At 35.9% G+C, this 18,016-nt stretch overlaps 4 protein-coding genes and 1 long non-coding RNA gene across 6 annotated transcripts; 2 read left to right on the plus strand and 3 right to left on the minus strand.

Annotated features, from left to right (window-relative positions):
* The first annotated feature begins 95 nt into the window (after window positions 1-95).
* LOC104790030 (protein STICHEL) lies at window positions 96-5,052 on the plus strand. Its single transcript, XM_087455666.1, has 7 exons — window positions 96-314; window positions 450-2,606; window positions 2,701-2,920; window positions 3,149-3,703; window positions 3,781-4,411; window positions 4,521-4,605; window positions 4,690-5,052. The coding sequence occupies exons 2-7, from the start codon at window positions 513-515 to the stop codon at window positions 4,804-4,806; spliced, it is 3,702 nt and encodes a 1,233-aa protein (XP_087311792.1). The 5' UTR covers window positions 96-314; window positions 450-512; the 3' UTR covers window positions 4,807-5,052.
* A 910-nt stretch (window positions 5,053-5,962) lies between these two features.
* On the minus strand, window positions 5,963-9,007 carry LOC104790032 (2-C-methyl-D-erythritol 4-phosphate cytidylyltransferase, chloroplastic). 2 transcript variants are annotated; one of them, XM_010515722.3, is made up of 12 exons: window positions 8,637-9,007; window positions 8,491-8,562; window positions 8,334-8,389; window positions 8,011-8,090; window positions 7,840-7,922; window positions 7,680-7,757; window positions 7,517-7,585; window positions 7,364-7,432; window positions 7,242-7,288; window positions 7,068-7,158; window positions 6,925-6,985; window positions 5,963-6,481 (listed from the first exon to the last, which is right to left on the minus strand). In XM_010515722.3, the coding sequence occupies exons 1-11, from the start codon at window positions 8,955-8,957 to the stop codon at window positions 6,926-6,928; spliced, it is 1,026 nt and encodes a 341-aa protein (XP_010514024.2). In that variant the 5' UTR covers window positions 8,958-9,007; the 3' UTR covers window positions 5,963-6,481; window position 6,925. The 2 variants fall into 2 exon arrangements, with proteins under 2 accessions (XP_010514024.2, XP_087311799.1); XM_087455673.1 differs by having other exon boundaries at window positions 5,963-6,490.
* LOC104790031 (uncharacterized) lies at window positions 6,136-6,474 on the minus strand. The gene has a single exon (XM_010515721.2). It carries the CDS (start codon window positions 6,472-6,474, stop codon window positions 6,136-6,138), a length of 339 nt encoding a protein of 112 aa, XP_010514023.2.
* A 67-nt stretch (window positions 9,008-9,074) lies between the features above and the next one.
* Window positions 9,075-10,086, plus strand: LOC104790033 (NADH dehydrogenase [ubiquinone] 1 beta subcomplex subunit 3-A). The gene is made up of 2 exons (XM_019246592.2): window positions 9,075-9,313; window positions 10,003-10,086. The coding sequence occupies exon 1, from the start codon at window positions 9,075-9,077 to the stop codon at window positions 9,291-9,293; it is 219 nt and encodes a 72-aa protein (XP_019102137.1). The 3' UTR covers window positions 9,294-9,313; window positions 10,003-10,086.
* A 2,999-nt stretch (window positions 10,087-13,085) lies between these two features.
* Window positions 13,086-14,052, minus strand: LOC147942111 (uncharacterized). The gene is made up of 2 exons (XR_015560482.1): window positions 13,680-14,052; window positions 13,086-13,519 (listed from the first exon to the last, which is right to left on the minus strand). It is a non-coding gene; the product is annotated as an uncharacterized LOC147942111 (long non-coding RNA).
* Between the last annotated feature and the right edge of the window lie 3,964 nt (window positions 14,053-18,016).

Raw genomic sequence — 18,016 nt, forward strand, 5'->3', positions numbered from 1 at the left:
CTTGGGAACGTATACCATGAATGTAAAGTGGGTTTTTGTGACAAAGTGGGTTTTTGTGACAATACTTTAAGAGAAAGTGGGTGTGGGTGTCATTTGCCCTAAAAATTAATACTAAAAATCAATTCCAAATTTAAATTGAAAACATTACTCTCTCTTTCGCTTTCCTTCATGCTCTCTCCATCGCAGTCACAGGCAAACTCATACAGTTCCGAGATTTCATCATTCTTCTTCGTTCCACCGCCGGCCATGTATTTATTATAATCATCCCTAGACCCGTAGAGCTCCGGCGAACTCTCTCTGGAAGAAATAAACAAGTAGCTTCTATTTCTTTTCCTTCTTCTTCTTCTTCTTCTTAGTGTTGTTTTCTTCGATTTTTCTTAGTTTTGAATCCTGGATCTACTGTTTTTACGATTCGTGTTCTGATTCGTTATCTTCTTATTTGCTTGAAGCATTTTTTGAAATAAAATGGCGATGGAGACGCGAATCTGAGAGAAGGAGGAGGGAAATAAAAAATGTCAGGTTCGGATCTGAGTAAATTGCATCTGATGAAGAAGGAGCTGACTCAAATCAGAAAAGCTGGCCGTGTTTTACGCGATCCAGGCACTACTTCCTCCTGGAAATCTCCTCTCGATTCCTCGAGATCCGTCGCCGTTTTGGACCTTCCGTCGGCGAGTAGTAGAAACGCTGGGAGTTCGAGTCAGTTCCCGATTCGAGGAGAGATCAGTAGTACTGATCGTGGGAAAGAGAAGAAGGTCTTCTTGTATAACTGGAAGACTCAGAAATCTTCTAGTGAGAAAAGTGGATTAGCTAATAAGAATCATGGTAAGGGGGAAGAAGAAGAAGGAGAAGAGGCTTCTTCGTGGACACAAGCTAGTGTCAATGATGATGATGATGTGAGTGATGCTAGGAACGGTGGTGGTGATTCCAAGAGTGATTCATATCTTGGAGTTGGTTTTAGGTGTAGAGATACGAGTCTAGCCTCACAAGGTGTGTCTAAGATGAGGAAGAGTAATGTTGGTTGTTGCAATAAGAAGAAGAAGAAGAGTAAGAAAAAAACTAGCTCGTCTCGTTTGGATTTTTTGTCAAAGTATCATCAACCTAGAGATGATATTGTTTCTACTAGAAAATGTAATCCTGGATCTGGTTTAGCTGTAAGGAGAGGAGATTCTGCTGAGTTATCTGATGATACAGAGGAGGATTTGAGCAAGGTTACTGGTGCGTCTCCTTTGCTTTTGGAGCTTCAGCATAAGAACTGGTCACGTTCTTCTTCTAAATTTTTGACATCTAATAGAAAAGAGGATTCTTCTTGTACTTATAATAGCACTCCGGCTTTATCTACTAGCTCGTACAATATGTATGCTGTTCGTAATCCTAGCACAGTTGGATCTTGGGATGGTACCACGACTTCGCTGAATGATGGTGACGATGAGTTGGATGATAACTTGGATTTACCAGGGAGGCAAGGCTGCGGCATCCCGTGTTACTGGACGAAGAAGGCGATGAAACACAGAGGTGGATGCAGAAGTTGTTGCTCTCCATCATTTTCGGATACTTTGAGAAGGACTGGAAGTAGCATTTTGTGTGGGAGTCAATCTGTGTATCGTAGACATAATAGACATTCTTCTGGTGGGTATAGTAAACAAAAAATTGCTTCCAGAAGTGCACAAGGTGTTTTACCTTTACTCACGTACGGCGGTGATGGTAGAGGAGGGTCTTCTTTAGGAACCGGGCTTAGTGATGACGAGCTTTCTACCAATTACGGAGAGCTTGATTTAGAGGCTCAGAGTAGATTAGACGGGAGGAGGTGGTCTACTAGTTATAGAAGTCAAGATGGTTTGGAGGCTGTTGCGTTAGATGGAGAAGGAGAAGAAGGAAGTACACCGGAAACAATCCGAAGCTTCAGCCAAAAGTACAGACCAATGTTTTTTGAGGAATTGATTGGACAGAGTATAGTGGTTCAATCATTAATGAACGCTGTGAAAAGGAGTAGGATCGCTCCTGTTTATCTTTTCCAGGGTCCTAGAGGAACTGGTAAAACATCAACCGCAAGAATTTTTTCAGCCGCCCTGAATTGTGTGGCCACTGAAGAAATGAAGCCTTGTGGGTACTGTAAAGAGTGCAACGATTTCATGTCTGGGAAAAGTAAGTATTTTTGGGAACTTGATGGAGCTAACAAGAAGGGAGCTGATAAGGTAAGGTACCTTTTAAAAAACCTACCGACGATACTTCCACGGAATTCCTCAATGTACAAGGTTTTTGTGATAGACGAGTGTCATTTGCTACCATCGAAGACGTGGCTGTCTTTTCTTAAGTTTCTTGAGAACCCTCTGCAGAAAGTTGTCTTCATATTTATAACGACTGACCTTGACAATGTTCCTCGGACCATTCAGTCAAGGTGCCAGAAGTTCCTCTTTGATAAACTCAAAGATTCTGACATAGTAGTGAGACTAACGAAAATTGCTTCAGACGAAAATCTTGATGTAGACTTGCATGCGTTGGACCTGATTGCTATGAACGCCGATGGCTCACTTCGGGACGCTGAAACAATGTTGGAGCAGCTGAGTTTGCTGGGAAAACGCATCACCACTGCTCTAGTAAACGAGCTCGTGAGTCTTTCTAATTCTTCTATGTAACTGCTGTGCATTGGAAAAAGGTAAAAAAATTTAATGCTAAACAAATGTGGCACATGTATTTGTGCAGGTGGGTGTTGTCTCAGATGAAAAATTGTTGGAACTCTTGGAATTAGCATTGACTTCTGACACCGCAGAGACCGTAAAGCGAGCTAGAGAGTTGTTGGATCTTGGAGCTGACCCAATAGTCTTGATGTCTCAACTCGCCAGTCTTATCATGGATATCATTGCTGGTACATACAAGGTCGTAGATCAAAAATACAGCAACGCCTTCCTTGATGGACGAAACTGTGAGTACCACCCAGAAACGTATTTGAAATCCATAGTGGTCATCTGTGCTAAAATATTGGCTTATTGATGCGTTATGATCTATGATCTGTTAGCTTGTTCAGATCATTACCATTCCAGTTTTTCTTACACCCTTAAGCCAATTTATCTTGTGAGAGCAATAACAGTCTTTATTATGAGTCTTTAATCACTTTGTCTGATTTTGGGAAAATCCTTGCTTTGTTTTGTAGTGACTGAAGCGGATATGGAGGGACTAAAGCATGCTTTGAAACTTCTTTCTGAGGCGGAGAAGCAGCTTAGAGTTTCTAATGACCGTTCAACATGGTTCACAGCGACTTTGCTTCAGCTTGGGTCAATGCCTTCTCCTGGCACCACACATACAGGAAGTAGTAGAAGGCAAAGCTCTAGAGCGACTGACGATGCCTCAAGCATTTCTAGGGAAGTGATGGCTTACAAACAGAGAACCGGAGGGCTTCACTTTAGTAAGTCAGCGTCCCCAGCTTCGGTTATAAGAAGGAACGGGAATCCTTCCCATGAAGCGAAAGCATTCTCCAGGGTTATCCATAACAACTGCTATAAATCCTCGTCATCTAGCGAGATTATAGAGAGCGAAGCTTCCATCGCCTCACATGACAATAGCATCGCAAGCACCATGATGCTTAATCAAAGAAGTTCAGAGAAACTTAACGATATATGGAGAAAATGTATAGAAAGATGTCATTCCAAGACATTAAGGCAGCTGCTCTATACTCATGGGAAACTTATATCGATCAGTGAAGTTGAAGGTAAAAAGCCAAAGAGTTTATATGTCTTTCCACTTTTAAAATTTCTGCATCCTTAAAAAGATGGATATGCTTTGCAGGTATTCTAGTTGCTTATATCGCGTTTGGAGAAAACGATATAAAATTGAGAGCTGAAAGGTTTCTAAGCAGTATTACAAACTCGATCGAAATGGTACTAAGGCGAAGCGTAGAGGTTAGGATAATCCTCTTGCCTGAAACCGAGTTACTCGTCGCCCCTCACCAAACCCGGAAACAAGAAATGACTAACAAAAGTGGGCATCTAAATAGCAGCATCGCTGGTTTAAATGCTGAATCAGATGCTGAAGCTGGTAGCAGCGAGGAAAGCAGATCAAAACTCCCAATGCAAAGGATAGAATCGATCATCCGAGAACAAAGATTAGAAACCGCGTGGTTACAAACTGCTGATAAAGACACACCTGGATCAATAATACGGGTAAAACCCGAAAGGAATCAGATTCTACCTCAAGAAGAAGACACTTATCGCCAACAACCTAATGTAGGTTCTGCTATTTCTTCTTCTGGACTAACCCCACACCATTGGGTAGATGATTTAAACAATGAAGTTATGCTTTTGAGAATCGGCGACAATGGTGAGCTTCAGGAAAATCTTACAAGTAAAAGAGGAGATAACTGTCCTCTTTCCCCTAGCTTACTTCATAATACTAACTTCGGAAACAACAAAGACAATCTGTAAGTTTCCTCATTCTGATCCTTTACGATTTAAACTGAAAAAAGAAAACCAAAGAAGATCTTGTATTGTCATAATAATATCATGAACATTTTGGCTTTGGTTGTGTAGAGGAGGATACGAATCAGGATCAGGAAGAGTTGGTTGTAATATATTATTTTGTTGGAACACAAACAAGACTCAGAGACGAAGCAAGGTTTGTGTTAACAACTCGAATCGATTCCTTCTTTCCGATGTTTTTTTTTTTCCTCATTTATTTTTGTTTTGCGGATTTGATTAGTCGAAACAGGTTAAGGGAACTCCCGTTCGTTCACGGAGAAATCAGAAGAGTCGATTCTCTCTGTTTAATGGATGTGCTAAGCCAAGGAAAGCAGAAGGTAACAACATTAGAAGATGAAACTAAGTTTCTCAAGTCATGATAACAAAATTGTTCCCTCAAGCTCTAATTTAGCATCTGTTCTTCCACTTTCACATAGTTTTTCGATTCGATATGATATTATGTCAAAGGACAGTTTTTAATTTATTTACTGTAAAGTTCCTATCCTATGGGGTTTCAACAACTCCATTTTTTTTTTATCTTATAAAACTTAAAGAATGTTACTATGAAATAAAGAATCGACCAATGTAGGTTAACCTTGAGCAATAGTTTTCAAGTTTTTCTTTTCATTTGTCAAAATAAGAACTATTGTTAAGGTCAGGACCTTTAAAGAAATACAATAGTGCAATAAATTCAAAAGGGACTTTATGCTAGGCTAGCCAGTTTCATTCACAACTCAAAATACGAAGATGAGCATGAAGCTCTCTACGGACTACGATACCAATATTGGTTAGTTATTTTTTCCTCATGCATGTAGCTATTTTTTTCTTTAATAAATATTTTTATTCATCTTGCTACTTTCCACAAGGGACGACATTTTCTTGCATGTCGTAGCTTTGTCCAAGCTAGGACTGAGCCTTTTTCTCTTATACCATATCCTAAATTCGAAAGTCGATACCAACTTTGAACCGAACCATCGACCACCGCTTTTCCCAGCAGAGCCAATTCTTTATTTTCACCAAAGCTGGATCCGAAGATTGATGTGTAGCAGTTCCCAATCCAACCTTAATTGTCCTCCGGGTTCCCAATATCCCTAACGCTGGACTCATTGAAATTATAGTGTATAATAAGGGATCTAAGCGGCTAAGCCCCTTAAGTTTCCAATTCTTTAAGAGACGATTGTGTCTCATAAGAGTTTGATATCTAAGCCCCCATTCTTTTTTACCTATTTAATTTGATACTTAGGCTAGTGAAAAAAAAAGAAGCTCATTAATCGTTTCCCTATCTATGAATCCCTCTATAAACAATACATATTTGTTTACAATCTCACGTTATTGAACCGTTGACTAGGAAACTCAGCACCCAAAGAAGCTTTTACCTTGTGGTTTTCCATTTTATTAGGGTTCCTCATCCTCATCTATTATTACTTCTTTGTCACTCGTGAATGTTTGCCTCAGATTTGTTATATTATTCATGCATTAGTTTAATGTCTCCTTTCTATGACACGTTCGTAGTAGAAAAATTGTACTTTCTTTACCATTCAAGAAGAGTTAAGACAACTATTTTTGTCGAATATACGATTTCTAAGTTTTCTTTGATGGATCTATACATGATCTCATCATTGAAAAACAAAGTATACAAAGAAAAAAGTAAGAAACATTATACAAGATAGCAAGCGTGTTGCTCAGATCAGGTCCGAGTGGGATCAGCGAAGCGATAAGAGAAAGACCTAGAAAGATTCTCAGGTTCGTCGTGGTCGTGCCACCCTGGCCCTTGATCAAAATTCAAAGAGTAATCGTAAGGGTCATAAGCGACGACCTTGGCGGAAGAAGAACGAGGAGAAGGCAACAGCTTAAGCTTCATCAACAAAACCTTCCACTTAGACGACTTAGGCAAGACTTTTTCTCTTCGTTGTTGTTGCTTCTGTTCTCTACAACTCATGCTGTATCCCCCGCTTACAATTGTCTCTCTGTAAGATGAAGCGGTTGATGCCACGTTCCACCTCTTCTTGCTTGGAGATTCAAACATCATTAAGCTGCTGAATCTATTTTCAGATTAGCGTAATTTTTTGTTTTCTTTTATGAGAAAGAGAGTCACAACATTAGAAGATCTTGGCCAGCCACTTTGCTTAACCTCTCATTCTCCTTAAACTTTTTACCTAGGTTAATTAATCACATCCATATATATACTACTACTACTTTGAACCTATCTGCTTGAATTTGTTTTTCTCATTAACAACATACAAAATAGCCCATATAACATTCGGGGTTTACATATTATATAACACATGGGCCATCAACCGAAACTGATCCAACAACTGAAGAGCCAAACCGTAAATAGAAGAATCTTGTCTTTCTTTACCATATTAACTTATTAAGCTATGTGATGATTCATGAACATTGAATGAACTCTACAAGGTTTATGAATATTTTTCCTGTCACAAAATTAATAAACATAAAAAGAATCCTCTAATGATACCTCATGATGAGTCCTCGCTCAAGATTCTCTCAGCGAGCAGTAAATCATCAGGTGTTGTAACCTGCAATGGAGGAGACAATTTTAGCAATAAATAAGATCCATAGTTGTAAAAAAAGAAAGCGTAAGTTATAGTGTTTATTTACCTTGATGTTTGTATAAGATCCTTGAGTGACATAAACTGGATGCTTGAGGTACTCAACAATCGAAACGTCATCTGTTACCTCTAGACCTTCTCTGTTTAGATATAAATAACACAAATAGCAATCAGTATTTTTTATTTTTTAATCCAGACCTCAATCATTTCAAGGTATTCAAACCTCTTCACAAGCTCGAAACCTCTCTTCAATAGCTCGGGTTTGATCACCTAACGAAAGAGCATATCGTTGGAGTGGTTTGAAACGCAAAATCAAAATCACAAAGCATGAAAACAATTTAAAACCTGTGGTGTCTGCATTTCCCAAAGGGTTTTTCTGTCGAGAGTTTTCACCACAAGCGATTCAGAGTTGACCTGCATATCACAATGCAACAAGTCTAGTATCGAAATTGAGATGATGACTTTCGATTTTTGGCAAACAAAGTGAATAAACTGTACCTCTTTGATTGTAGCTTTAGCAGGAACACCAAGTACGGCTGCTCCAACCGCACAACCATCTTTAAGGACCTTCAATGAAACACAACAGTTCAATAAATACTAAAGGGACTTCAAATTTTTTGTTTCATTCTCCTTAAACTTTTGCTACTTCTCATAAGCATACCTTCTCGACATCTTCAGTATTCACCAACGGTCTGGCAGAGTCGTGGATGCAAACAAGCTCAGAGTTCACATCAATTTCCTGCGAGATAATATAACCTTCTAAGCTTATATGAACTAGATCAGACAGTATGTTGTAGAATCATTTCTTTTGAGGAATAAACCTGAAGTCCACTGTAAACAGAATCTTGTCTTTCTTTCCCAGGAAGAGCAAATCTAAGATCAACTTCAATTGATTCTTCATATTCTTAAGATCACAAAAAAAAAAAGGCTCAGTGTTATCTCTGGAATATCTCAATCAAAAAGACAACTAATGAGAGAAAGAGAGACCAAACCTTCAAAAATGTCTCGGAAAAATGGATCACAAACAACTACAATCTCCTTCACTTCAGGCATGCGTGAAAAAGTGAAAAAGCTGCAACAATCAAACATAAAATTCAACAAGGACAAAAGCAAGTTAGTTCTCTTTTCAAGAAATTCAAACATTCTTATTCTTCTAGACGGTACAATACTAATAGACAAGTAGATTTAACCAAATCGAAAACAACAAAATTACAATTCTTCCATCAATTAGATGAGAGTGTTATTAGTTCTCAGACACAGATTCAAACACATGAAAGACTTTACCAGTAACTGACTTGCAAGTAAGAAATGTTACCTATACAAAGCAATTGGCTGCCCCAGAAGTGGTATATATTGTTTTGGCATACTCATCTATTCACATTAACCAAACAAATGGTGGCAAAAATGAGATTCCACAGATCAACTTGAGCATAAAGATTGAAACTTTGAGCACTCAGAATAAAAACACTTACTTTCATTCGCTTGCCTTGACCTCCAGCTAAGAGAATCACCGAGACACTCTTCTCCTTCACAACAGTATTGCTCTGAAGAAACAAAAAAACTTAAACTAGAGAGCAAAAGCTTCAGAATTTGAGTTAATTACAAACTCTGAACTTACATTATCAAATTCAGTAGACGAAGAACACTTGATTGAGAATGATTGAGCATCTCTTCTGCTAAACCTTCTCGAAAGATCCAGTTTCTGAGACAAAAGAGTATGAGAGAGATTGCCTTGGGAACGATAGCTAAAGCCCAGAGAAACTGAGCTCGATTTGACTGCAAACTTCGGACAGAGTAATGCCGGAGATGTAATGAAGCCTAGATTCGCTTGAAGCATCGCCATGTTTTTTAACTTATCTCGCCGGAGAGGAGAGATGATGAAAACTCTCAGTTCATCGGCGAAACCAATATATAGGGCCAACGAAAACATTAAGCCCATTAATTATCGTGGGCTTTTAATAAGGCCCATTAGTTAATACAACAAAACAACAACACATGAAAGTGAAAACAGAGAAAAACGTAGAGATCGACGACGAGGACCGGAGAAAAAAAAAAAATGGCGAAACCGTTGGGAACAACCGGAGAATTTTTCAGGCGAAGGGATGAGTGGAGGAAGCATCCGATGCTATCGAATCAAATGAGACACGCACTTCCAGGTCTCGGAATCGGTGTTGGTGCCTTCTGCGTATACCTCGTCGGTGAGCAGATCTATAGCAAACTCATGGCACCATCTACTCAATCATCGCACCAGAAACAACCCGCTCCGTCTCACTGAGAGAGAGAAAGAGCGATTAGGTAATTTCTCGAATCTTCTCGAAGGCTTTTTATAGGTTTTGATCCTAATCGATTTTGACTTCTCTGTTAAAAGATTGAATTAAGAACTTTAGAAAATGTTACGTTTTGTGCATATCAAAATTTAGGATTTACTTGGCAGAAATGGGTATAGCTTTTAGTGAATCAAAGTTAACAGCTTTAATGTTCCATGTATGTGCGTTGGTCTGAGATGAATCCATTGGTTTGCAGTATGTATAAGCAAAAGCTGAATTGACAAACACTTTCAGAACAATACGGAACAACATAGTTATTAGATTGAGAATAATGGTTCTGGCTTTTTGAATCCTGATTCATCGGTCACATGCTTATGGTTAAGGCTTTCAGTGATTCTCTTTCAGGGAAACTCTTTAAAGTTTACAGCTTTGAATCTTTGATGTCAGTTGTTAGCATTGCTATGGTAGGTAGATTTTTTTTTTCTTCATTTTGTTATCAACATGCCTTTTGTTTTCGATTGAGTTAAAGGCTTTCAGATCATGGTGTTAATGGCTGTATAACAGTAGCTTTCTATTGTCTCTTTGCTTTTATACTAATGATCTGAAAGATTGGTGTTTTTGTATCTTATCTTCTATGAGACCTCCTTTGGTTTTGGCTCTGAATCTTTTGTTTGTAAAAAGGTTGTAAACTAATAAAAATTACTCATCTTGATGCAGATTGTTTCGAACTGTGGCAGATAAAAGAGCTGTGAGGGATTCACATTTTACCGTTTTTCTTGGATTGTCTCAGTAAAGCTGTGAATGAAAGACAAAGACTCTGATCTCTCTCTCTCTCTGTTGAATGTTATAATCTTGTATGACAGTTTTCATTGTGTTCTCGTTGTGTTTTGTCTTCTCTTTGCTTAATAAGAGTTCTTCGGAGATGACATTTTAAGATATTGCCTCTTTTGTAATAGAAACAGGCATCTTAAAACTACGTCATTTTTGTGCGATTTCATGTTTTGAACCCTTTACACTCGACAAAATAGTTTGTTAATAGATTGACAGCAATATACCATAAAAGTACACCAAGTATTTATGAAATTTTCTCTAGATTTAAATGTATCTAGTCCAAAATGTGGTTCTAAGTGTCCCCTTGGCCTCTAGATCTCATTAATGAAGACTTTTAAAACGTCTAATGATCCTTTTTAATTGGCGACGGTTAATATAAGAGCCTTCACTACTGAAATCTTGAGGTCAAGAATACAACAAATTTGAAATATTTATATATGTTTGAAGAGAGGTAAAGAAAAAGAAGACTCTTCAAACATTTATGTTGGGAGAGATGTAAAGGGAACCAACGTGCCAATGTCATATAGGTTTTGACTAACTTAAGAAAAATGTAAAAACTCAAGCAGTAACCAAAAACCAAATTAAAACATACTGTATGTCTGTAACTTATCTATTGTATACTCATATATAAAGCATCAAGCATGAAAGTCATAACATATACGGTAGAATCATCATCAAATCTTGGAATTTGTTTCTAATTTTTCTCTCGCCAATGAAGTCATTTTTTTTTTCCGCAACAACAAATATAACTTTATTGCTATATTTACAACATAAAATTCTAGTCCAAAATCTATCATACGGTCTTTTTAATCACAACATATAATTCTAACCCGAAAAATATGTTATCTTGATTTATGTTATTTTTGTCATTTTAAATAAAGAAACTAAGGTAAACATTATCAAACATAAATCAAAATAGAAAGGTGATCGTGAAGCTCTCCCCTATAACAATGGTGGTTACTCTTCTCCTTGCTTATGCTGGGATTAAGCCTCTTTTATTAAGGAGGGCTTTAAATCTATGTATAATAACAATCCGAATAAATGCGACCAACAATTGTGTTTTTTCAATCGTACCATTTGGATATTTTTCGAAAAACATGATGGTTCGTTAAAACGGTTATTTATGAAAAGTTACAACTGTTCACTGTAGAGTTGTGTTTATTGGAATATTCGTATCTTTTGAAATCTTTATATATTTGTTTGTTTGAACTGTTTTCATTTTTTTGCCATGACACAAAATAATAGAAATTTTCAATTTTAACAGTTTTACTACTTTCTAATTTATTTTCTAGCATTCATTCTTTTAAAAGTAAAGAAGTTCTTCTATTTCTTGATTTAATAAAATATTTTTGGAATGATAAATCTAATTTACAACTTTTAGTTAATTTTAAATATAAAATTTTAATAAAAATAGCTAGAGTTTTTTTCCAACAGTTATATGGATTATATAGTGAGTTTTTTGAATTTGACCTTTTCAATATGGTAATAAAGATGTCTTCTATTTAAAAGCAGTTTATATGGATTATTATGTATATTCAAGTGAAGACAGTTGCGATTTTTCGTAGTATCTTTTCGTAATTTTTTTGTTTTTATTTGTTTTTTTAAAAGAAATTCAAACGGTTGTATATGTTCATTGTAGAGTTGTGTCTTTTCACTATATTTTATTTATATTTTTTCATCACAACTTTTTTTCTAATAGGTGTATGACGTCATTGACGTGTATCTATTTAAATAGTCATGTCTTTGAACTCTCTTTATATTTGTCTCTTCATCAGTAAGCAACAAGTTCGTTGAAATAAAATTTTCATTTTATGTTGAATCTAAACAATTGAATATTAATATCTAATATTCAACATTATTCTATAATCTAACTAAAATTTTAGAAATGATTATAGCAATAGAGAAATTTAATACAACTTAATATAGAATTTAAAGTTGCGTCTATTTATCATAACTTTTCGTTAAAATAATATTTTAATATTTAATATTTAAAAGTAAGAATAACAATCTGAATAAATGCGAACAATAGTTGCGACTTTTTTTAGTATTTTTGTTAAAATTTGTTTTTATTTGTTTTTTTTAAACTCAAACAGTTGTATATGTTCATTGTAGAGTTGTGTCTTTTCATAAATTTTATTCATATTTTTTCATTATAATTTTTCGTTCTAATAGGTGTATCTATTTAAATAGTCATGTCTTTTGAACTTTCTATATAATTGTCTCTTCATCAATAACTAACAAATCATAATTCGTTGAAACAAATTTTCCGTTTTATGTTGAATTTAAATAATTTGAATATTCATATCTAATATTCAATGTTATTCTATAATCTAACTAAAATGTTAGAATTGATTATAGCAATATAGAAATTTAATAAAACTTACTATAGAATTTACAGTTGCATATATTTATCATAACTTTTCGTTAATAAACTATTTTAATTTTTAAAATTTATTTTATCATGTTTTTGAAAGTTGTGCATTTTAATTTCAATTTTTCTTTGATATAGTTTCACTTATTATTAAATACATTTTTAATTATAATTATTTAATAAAATTTACATTTACTCATTACAACCATTAGTTCAATATTCTCAGTTAAGATCACTTTGTCATGATTTTTGTAATTGTAGCTCTTTACCATAATTCTTTATAAAATATCTTATATATTTATAATACTTTAAATATTCTACATAATATGTTTTGTTTATAAGTTTTCATTTTGATGGTTGTGTTTTTAGTAACAGTTTATGTTTAATGTTTATGTATTCAAACTATTCTATTATGTTTGATCATTCAAATGAATTCATAATGTGTAATTTAAAATTTTAATATTTTTTTTCTAAAATACTTTCTCTGTGACATCGTGGGAGGTCTGAGTCATAGTAAATATAATACATGACAACATAAATAATGTTTCCTATTATTGTTGGTTTTTTATATAACAAATTTATAATTATTTCATAATATATATATATATATATATTTAATTAAATTATATTATATTATAATCCCAAAATGGACTGGGCCGAGGCCTTACACACAAAAGAGTCCAATTACAAAAAAAAAGAGAAACCCAGAAAGTTTGCCGGAAACAGAATGGAGGATCGGATCCTGCTGCTGGTCGGAAGCAGAGAAGCCTAGCCTTAAATCTGACGGCTTCAAGGTCCACGGCTTAGTAACACCATCGAAAGGTCGAAGATCAACGGTGAAAGAAACCGGTTTCCACCATCGATCTCTTTCCTCCGACGCACCACCAAAGCTACAAACCTTCCAGAAAGCTAGCCTCTCCGACAAACCGGTTCCGCAATGCCATCATCAGATCTATTCCCAAGCAACCCGACATCGTCAGATCTGTCCCTTCCATCCCAGATCTGGGCTCTCCAATCTCCCAAAGCAAAGATCTTTCAATCCGGATGGGTAGATGCAAAGTCACCGCGGCGATTTAGAAGATCGTTAGCTCACACAAATCTTCTAAACTCGGAATCCGCAACCGCTATCTAAGATCCAAAAGGATCTACAGTTAACCACCCTATCAAACAACAAAACCTACTTTAATCTTACCGACTTCCATCGTAGCCGCAGATTCCAGGAAGATGGTTGAGCCTAGAGGAACACCGATGCTAACCATCTGACGTCTTCAAACCGGGGCTCGACTACAGAGCTCCTCTTCCGCCTGACCAGATCCATAGCTACATCGGCAAGAATAAATACCACACTACCGCTGCCGGAGAAGAGATCTTACTTACCACTGGACCTTTGATGCTAACCTCGACCAACTTGCATGAAGACCAAGGAACTAAACTAAGGAGGAAGGAGGAAGAAGAAATTGCGACAACAGGAACGGCTGCCGGAAGGATTCCCCTCCCTCAGATCTAAAAAAGATGGCTAGGGTTTTTTAGGAGAAAGAAGAGAGCTTTTTTTTTTTGCCTCTCAAATGTCTTTCTACTTCATATAATATTTATAATAATAAAGAAACAAATCGCATCATAATAATTGATGAATGCATGCTTGCACCCTGTCAAATGAATTTACCATTCTTTAATCAGACTATGATTAAGATCATAATATTGACCAAAATCCGAATTATTTTATGAAATGATTTGTCCACCGGAAACGACTTAAAATGGATCAGTCCATCATAAGTCGGCCGAAGTAGTTTGAAATTCATGTTGTAAATTAAATATTATTCAAAATTGTATATAAAAAAACTGCCACGAATTACTCTTTCTTTTCAACCTACATTAACTTTCACCATTTTCTCTTTTTATACACTATCTGAAATGTTCACAACATCTCCATTATCAACACCTTGCTTTTTCCATCTCCATATGTGTCGTTAGACCCTTCAGCTTGAGCAAGAACATATACAACTCCAATTTCTGAACTAGACTTTTCAAGTCTATTAGTTCATTACACAACTTCTTGGAAATTGATGATTGCGACAATTAATGGTTAACGAACGGTTTTGATACGATTACGGTTAATTAACGGTTATAATTAATATAAATTAATCATATGTATTTACAGTTATCTGTTATGGTTTTTAATTATTTTATACGGTTACGGTTTAGATACGGTCCGGTTATGGTCCGACATACGGTTATGTTTTAATTTTGGTCATGCCTACTCACCGGTCACCAATGGCCACATATCTAATTGTGATTATTGATGTATAATTGGAGATTAGGTGTAGAGTATTTATAGGTTGATCATTTAGGTCGACTAAAAAAATATGTGCACACAAATAAATATTTAATTAAGCAATTAATTAAGGAGAAATAAAGTGTAATATGTTTATTTTAAAAAATATTCTTGGGATATGACATATATTTGGCATTTAAATTTGTATATCTTATTTGATTTTAAACATGTATTGTGTATATTTTTTATATGTGAAAATAACCCAATATATCATAAATGAGTTAAGAATAATTATTTTTCTTATTTGGTTATTTGAATAATTACTACTATTGATTGTGATTATTATTAGACATTAATACCTTTAATGAAAAAATATTTAGGTGAATTTGTAGTGATATGGACTACATTTAATGTTGTGTACTTCCGCATCAAATTAATATAATAGGGATACGAAAAACAACTTACTTTAACCCAAAGAAAATTCAGTATACACTTTTATATACTATCTACGATGTTATACCGAATGTAGCAAAAATAAACTATTGCATAGACTAATTCACGCAACTAAAGCCTGCATTATGAGAAAGAGATTCACATTAGAAGGTTTTGGCTAGCCACTTTGCTAAACCTTTCATATTCCATTTTCTCCTTAACTTTACCTAGGTTAATTACATCCATATGATCATATGTATACTACTACTACTTTTATTTTAACCTACTTACCTACCTTAATTGTTTTTTCACATTAGCAACACACAAAATAGCCTATATTAATTTTGGGGTTTACATATAAGCCATATAATAGAACACATGGCCCATCGACCTAAAATGATCCACCAACGGAAGAGCCGAACTCCATCCTACACCTTGATCTTACACATCAACAATGATTAAGCTATGTGATAATTCATGAACATTTAGTGAACTCTAAAAGGTTTATGAATATTTTTCTGTCACAAAATTGATAACACAAAAAAAACAAAATATAATCTAATATTGATAGCTCATGATGAGTCCTCGCTCAAGATTCTCTCAACGAGCAGTAAAATCACCCGGTGTTGTAACCTGCAATGGAGGAGATCCAGTGTTAGGAATAAATAAGATTCCTAACTGTTTTTTTCCATTCCATCATTGTAAAAAAAAAACCGTAAGTTAGTGTTTTTTTACCTTGATGTGTTTTTTTTTTGGTCAATTTTTTTTTGTTTTTTGCTTCATCCAAATGCATTAATTATATATGACTGCGATTAACATCAGAGTTGCTTTATAAAATGATCTCTCGGAAACGACTTAAAATAGGTAAGCCGGAAACAAATCATCCCATCATATTTAGGCCGAAGTAGTAGCTAGTTAGATATTCATCATGTTGTGTGTAAATGATTCAAAAAGTGAATATATATATATATATATATATATTAATAAGTGTTGATTATATAATTTTACTTCTGTCAAAATTCACATGCAAACTGAGTGATGGATGGATCGTTGCCGTATAATGAAAGATATGAAAATATTTTATCCTGGCTCTTAATTTGTTTTTAGCTGACCTATAAATATATTTAAAAGTACGGATTGTATTTTCTTACACGCTACGTCCAACCATCGCACTACCATAGTATTATTTTTTTCTTTCCTCTGCCATACTATTGTTCTTGATAATATTATTTACATGTAAATAGTGTCTACATAAATAAAAAAATTAAGAGGAAGAAAAAACAGAAATATAGTGTCAATAAAGTGATTACACGTAAAAAAAACAAGTCCATATAAAGTACTCGAGCGGTCGCACATTTGCTCGCGGGTAGACATTTCGTGTGGGAGTAATTTGAAACAGGTAAACACTTCCTTTGATAAAAAAAAAATACAAGCAACAAAGAAGGCGACTGTTCACAACCAAAAAGCTTCTGTTTTCTTTACGGTCGGCGTCGACTTCGGCATCGGCCATACTCTTCTCTATATCGTTTGTGTCCTCTTAACTTTTGTTTTTTTTTTTTTTTGAAAATTTGTGAATTTTCATTGAAGAAAAGGATTGTAGTAGCTACAATAATTTGATACAGCATATATGCCTTGCCAAAAAAAGAAATCAAGGGCTATCTAGAACGTACTTGAAAAAGATAAAGTTACACATATTTGAGCCAATCCCGCAGAAGGTTTTTGAATGGTTTCAGGTTGCTTCTTGCGAGTAGGGTGTCTCTAACGTTTCTATCCAAGGTCTTGAACAGAATATGCGGTGGAGTGGTGACATTGGAGTGAAGTCTGGTATTACGTTCCCTCCAAATGGTGTAGATGACTACCTGTGCTACAATTCTCCTGAGAGTTGTGGCAGAGGAAGTGTTTGATTGATCAAGCCAACCTGAGAGAGCGTCCCAGGTGTGAAAAACAAAGGGTCGATGTCCGAGCCTTCTTGAAGCGTTTAGCCATAACTCTTCACTGAAATCACAATGGAGAAAAAGGTGATCACGAGTTTCCTGATGAATTCCACAGAGACAACAGGATTCGTTAATCTGCATTCCCCAATTCACCAGTCTTGATCTCGTTGGAAGTCTGTTGAGATGAGCTAGCCAGTGGAGAAAAGCAAGTCTTGGGGTTGCTCCTTTGAACCAGACCTGCTTGGTCCAAGGAAGAGGAGCAGACCTTTGTCTCAGGGTATCCCATGTTGCTTTTGAGCTGAAGAAGTCCCGATCATCGTCATCAATGGACCAGAGGAACGAGTCTGGTTCTGTGTCTAACGCTGGGGACTGTAACGTTGTGAGGTGGATTTGAAGGTGCTCAGCCTGCGGTGACCGCGCCGATCGGAGGGTCCACCCAGAGGGGGAGCAAGCTTGCGAGACAGTACCATCAAAAGGTATACCCGTTTGAGCCGGTCCGGATGAGCCCAGGAAGTGAATAAGTTGACCAAATGGTGTCCAGCTATCAAACCAGAAACTAGCCTGCTTACCATTACCAACAACACAGCGAAGAAACCTGATGGCAACAGTACGGAGGTTAAGCAGTGCTTTCCAAGTCCACGAGGCAGCCTTTTTCGCATCAACCAACCAGAAATTGCTATCTTTGATTTTGTTATTCCACAACCATTTAGCCCAGAGAGAATGCCCTGTAAACAATCTCCAGATTAGCTTGAGGCAAAGGGTTCGGTTCCAGGTAGAGAAGCATCGAAGTCCAAGGCCACCTTCCTGTTTTGGTAAGCAGAGTTGAGTCCAGGCCACCTTTGCGAGAGGTTTCTTATTTATGTCACCTGTCCAGAGAAACCTAGAACACAG

This window comes from Camelina sativa, chromosome 6 (genome assembly GCF_030686135.1).
Source record: "Camelina sativa cultivar CO46 ecotype springtype chromosome 6, ASM3068613v1".
NCBI classification, from domain to species: domain Eukaryota; kingdom Viridiplantae; phylum Streptophyta; class Magnoliopsida; order Brassicales; family Brassicaceae; genus Camelina; species Camelina sativa.

What these genes read in the sequence shown, in the direction of transcription:
- LOC104790030 (XM_087455666.1), top strand. Translation starts at nt 513, where the DNA reads ATGTCAGGTTCGGATCTGAGTAAATTGCATCTGATGAAGAAGGAGCTG. An exon ending in ATCGATCAGTGAAGTTGAAG is followed by an intron (nt 3,704 to 3,780) that starts GTAAAAAGCCAA and finishes TATGCTTTGCAG; the next exon opens with GTATTCTAGTTGCTTATATC. An exon ending in GGAAACAACAAAGACAATCT is followed by an intron (nt 4,412 to 4,520) that starts GTAAGTTTCCTC and finishes TTGGTTGTGTAG; the next exon opens with AGGAGGATACGAATCAGGAT.
- LOC104790031 (XM_010515721.2), bottom strand. Translation starts at nt 6,474, where the DNA reads ATGTTTGAATCTCCAAGCAAGAAGAGGTGGAACGTGGCATCAACCGCT.
- LOC104790032 (XM_010515722.3), bottom strand. Translation starts at nt 8,957, where the DNA reads ATGGGCTTAATGTTTTCGTTGGCCCTATATATTGGTTTCGCCGATGAA. An exon ending in GGGAAATGCAGACACCACAG is followed by an intron (nt 7,289 to 7,363) that starts GTTTTAAATTGT and finishes CTCTTTCGTTAG; the next exon opens with GTGATCAAACCCGAGCTATT. An exon ending in GGTTTCGAGCTTGTGAAGAG is followed by an intron (nt 7,159 to 7,241) that starts GTTTGAATACCT and finishes ATATCTAAACAG; the next exon opens with AGAAGGTCTAGAGGTAACAG.
- LOC104790033 (XM_019246592.2), top strand. Translation starts at nt 9,075, where the DNA reads ATGGCGAAACCGTTGGGAACAACCGGAGAATTTTTCAGGCGAAGGGAT.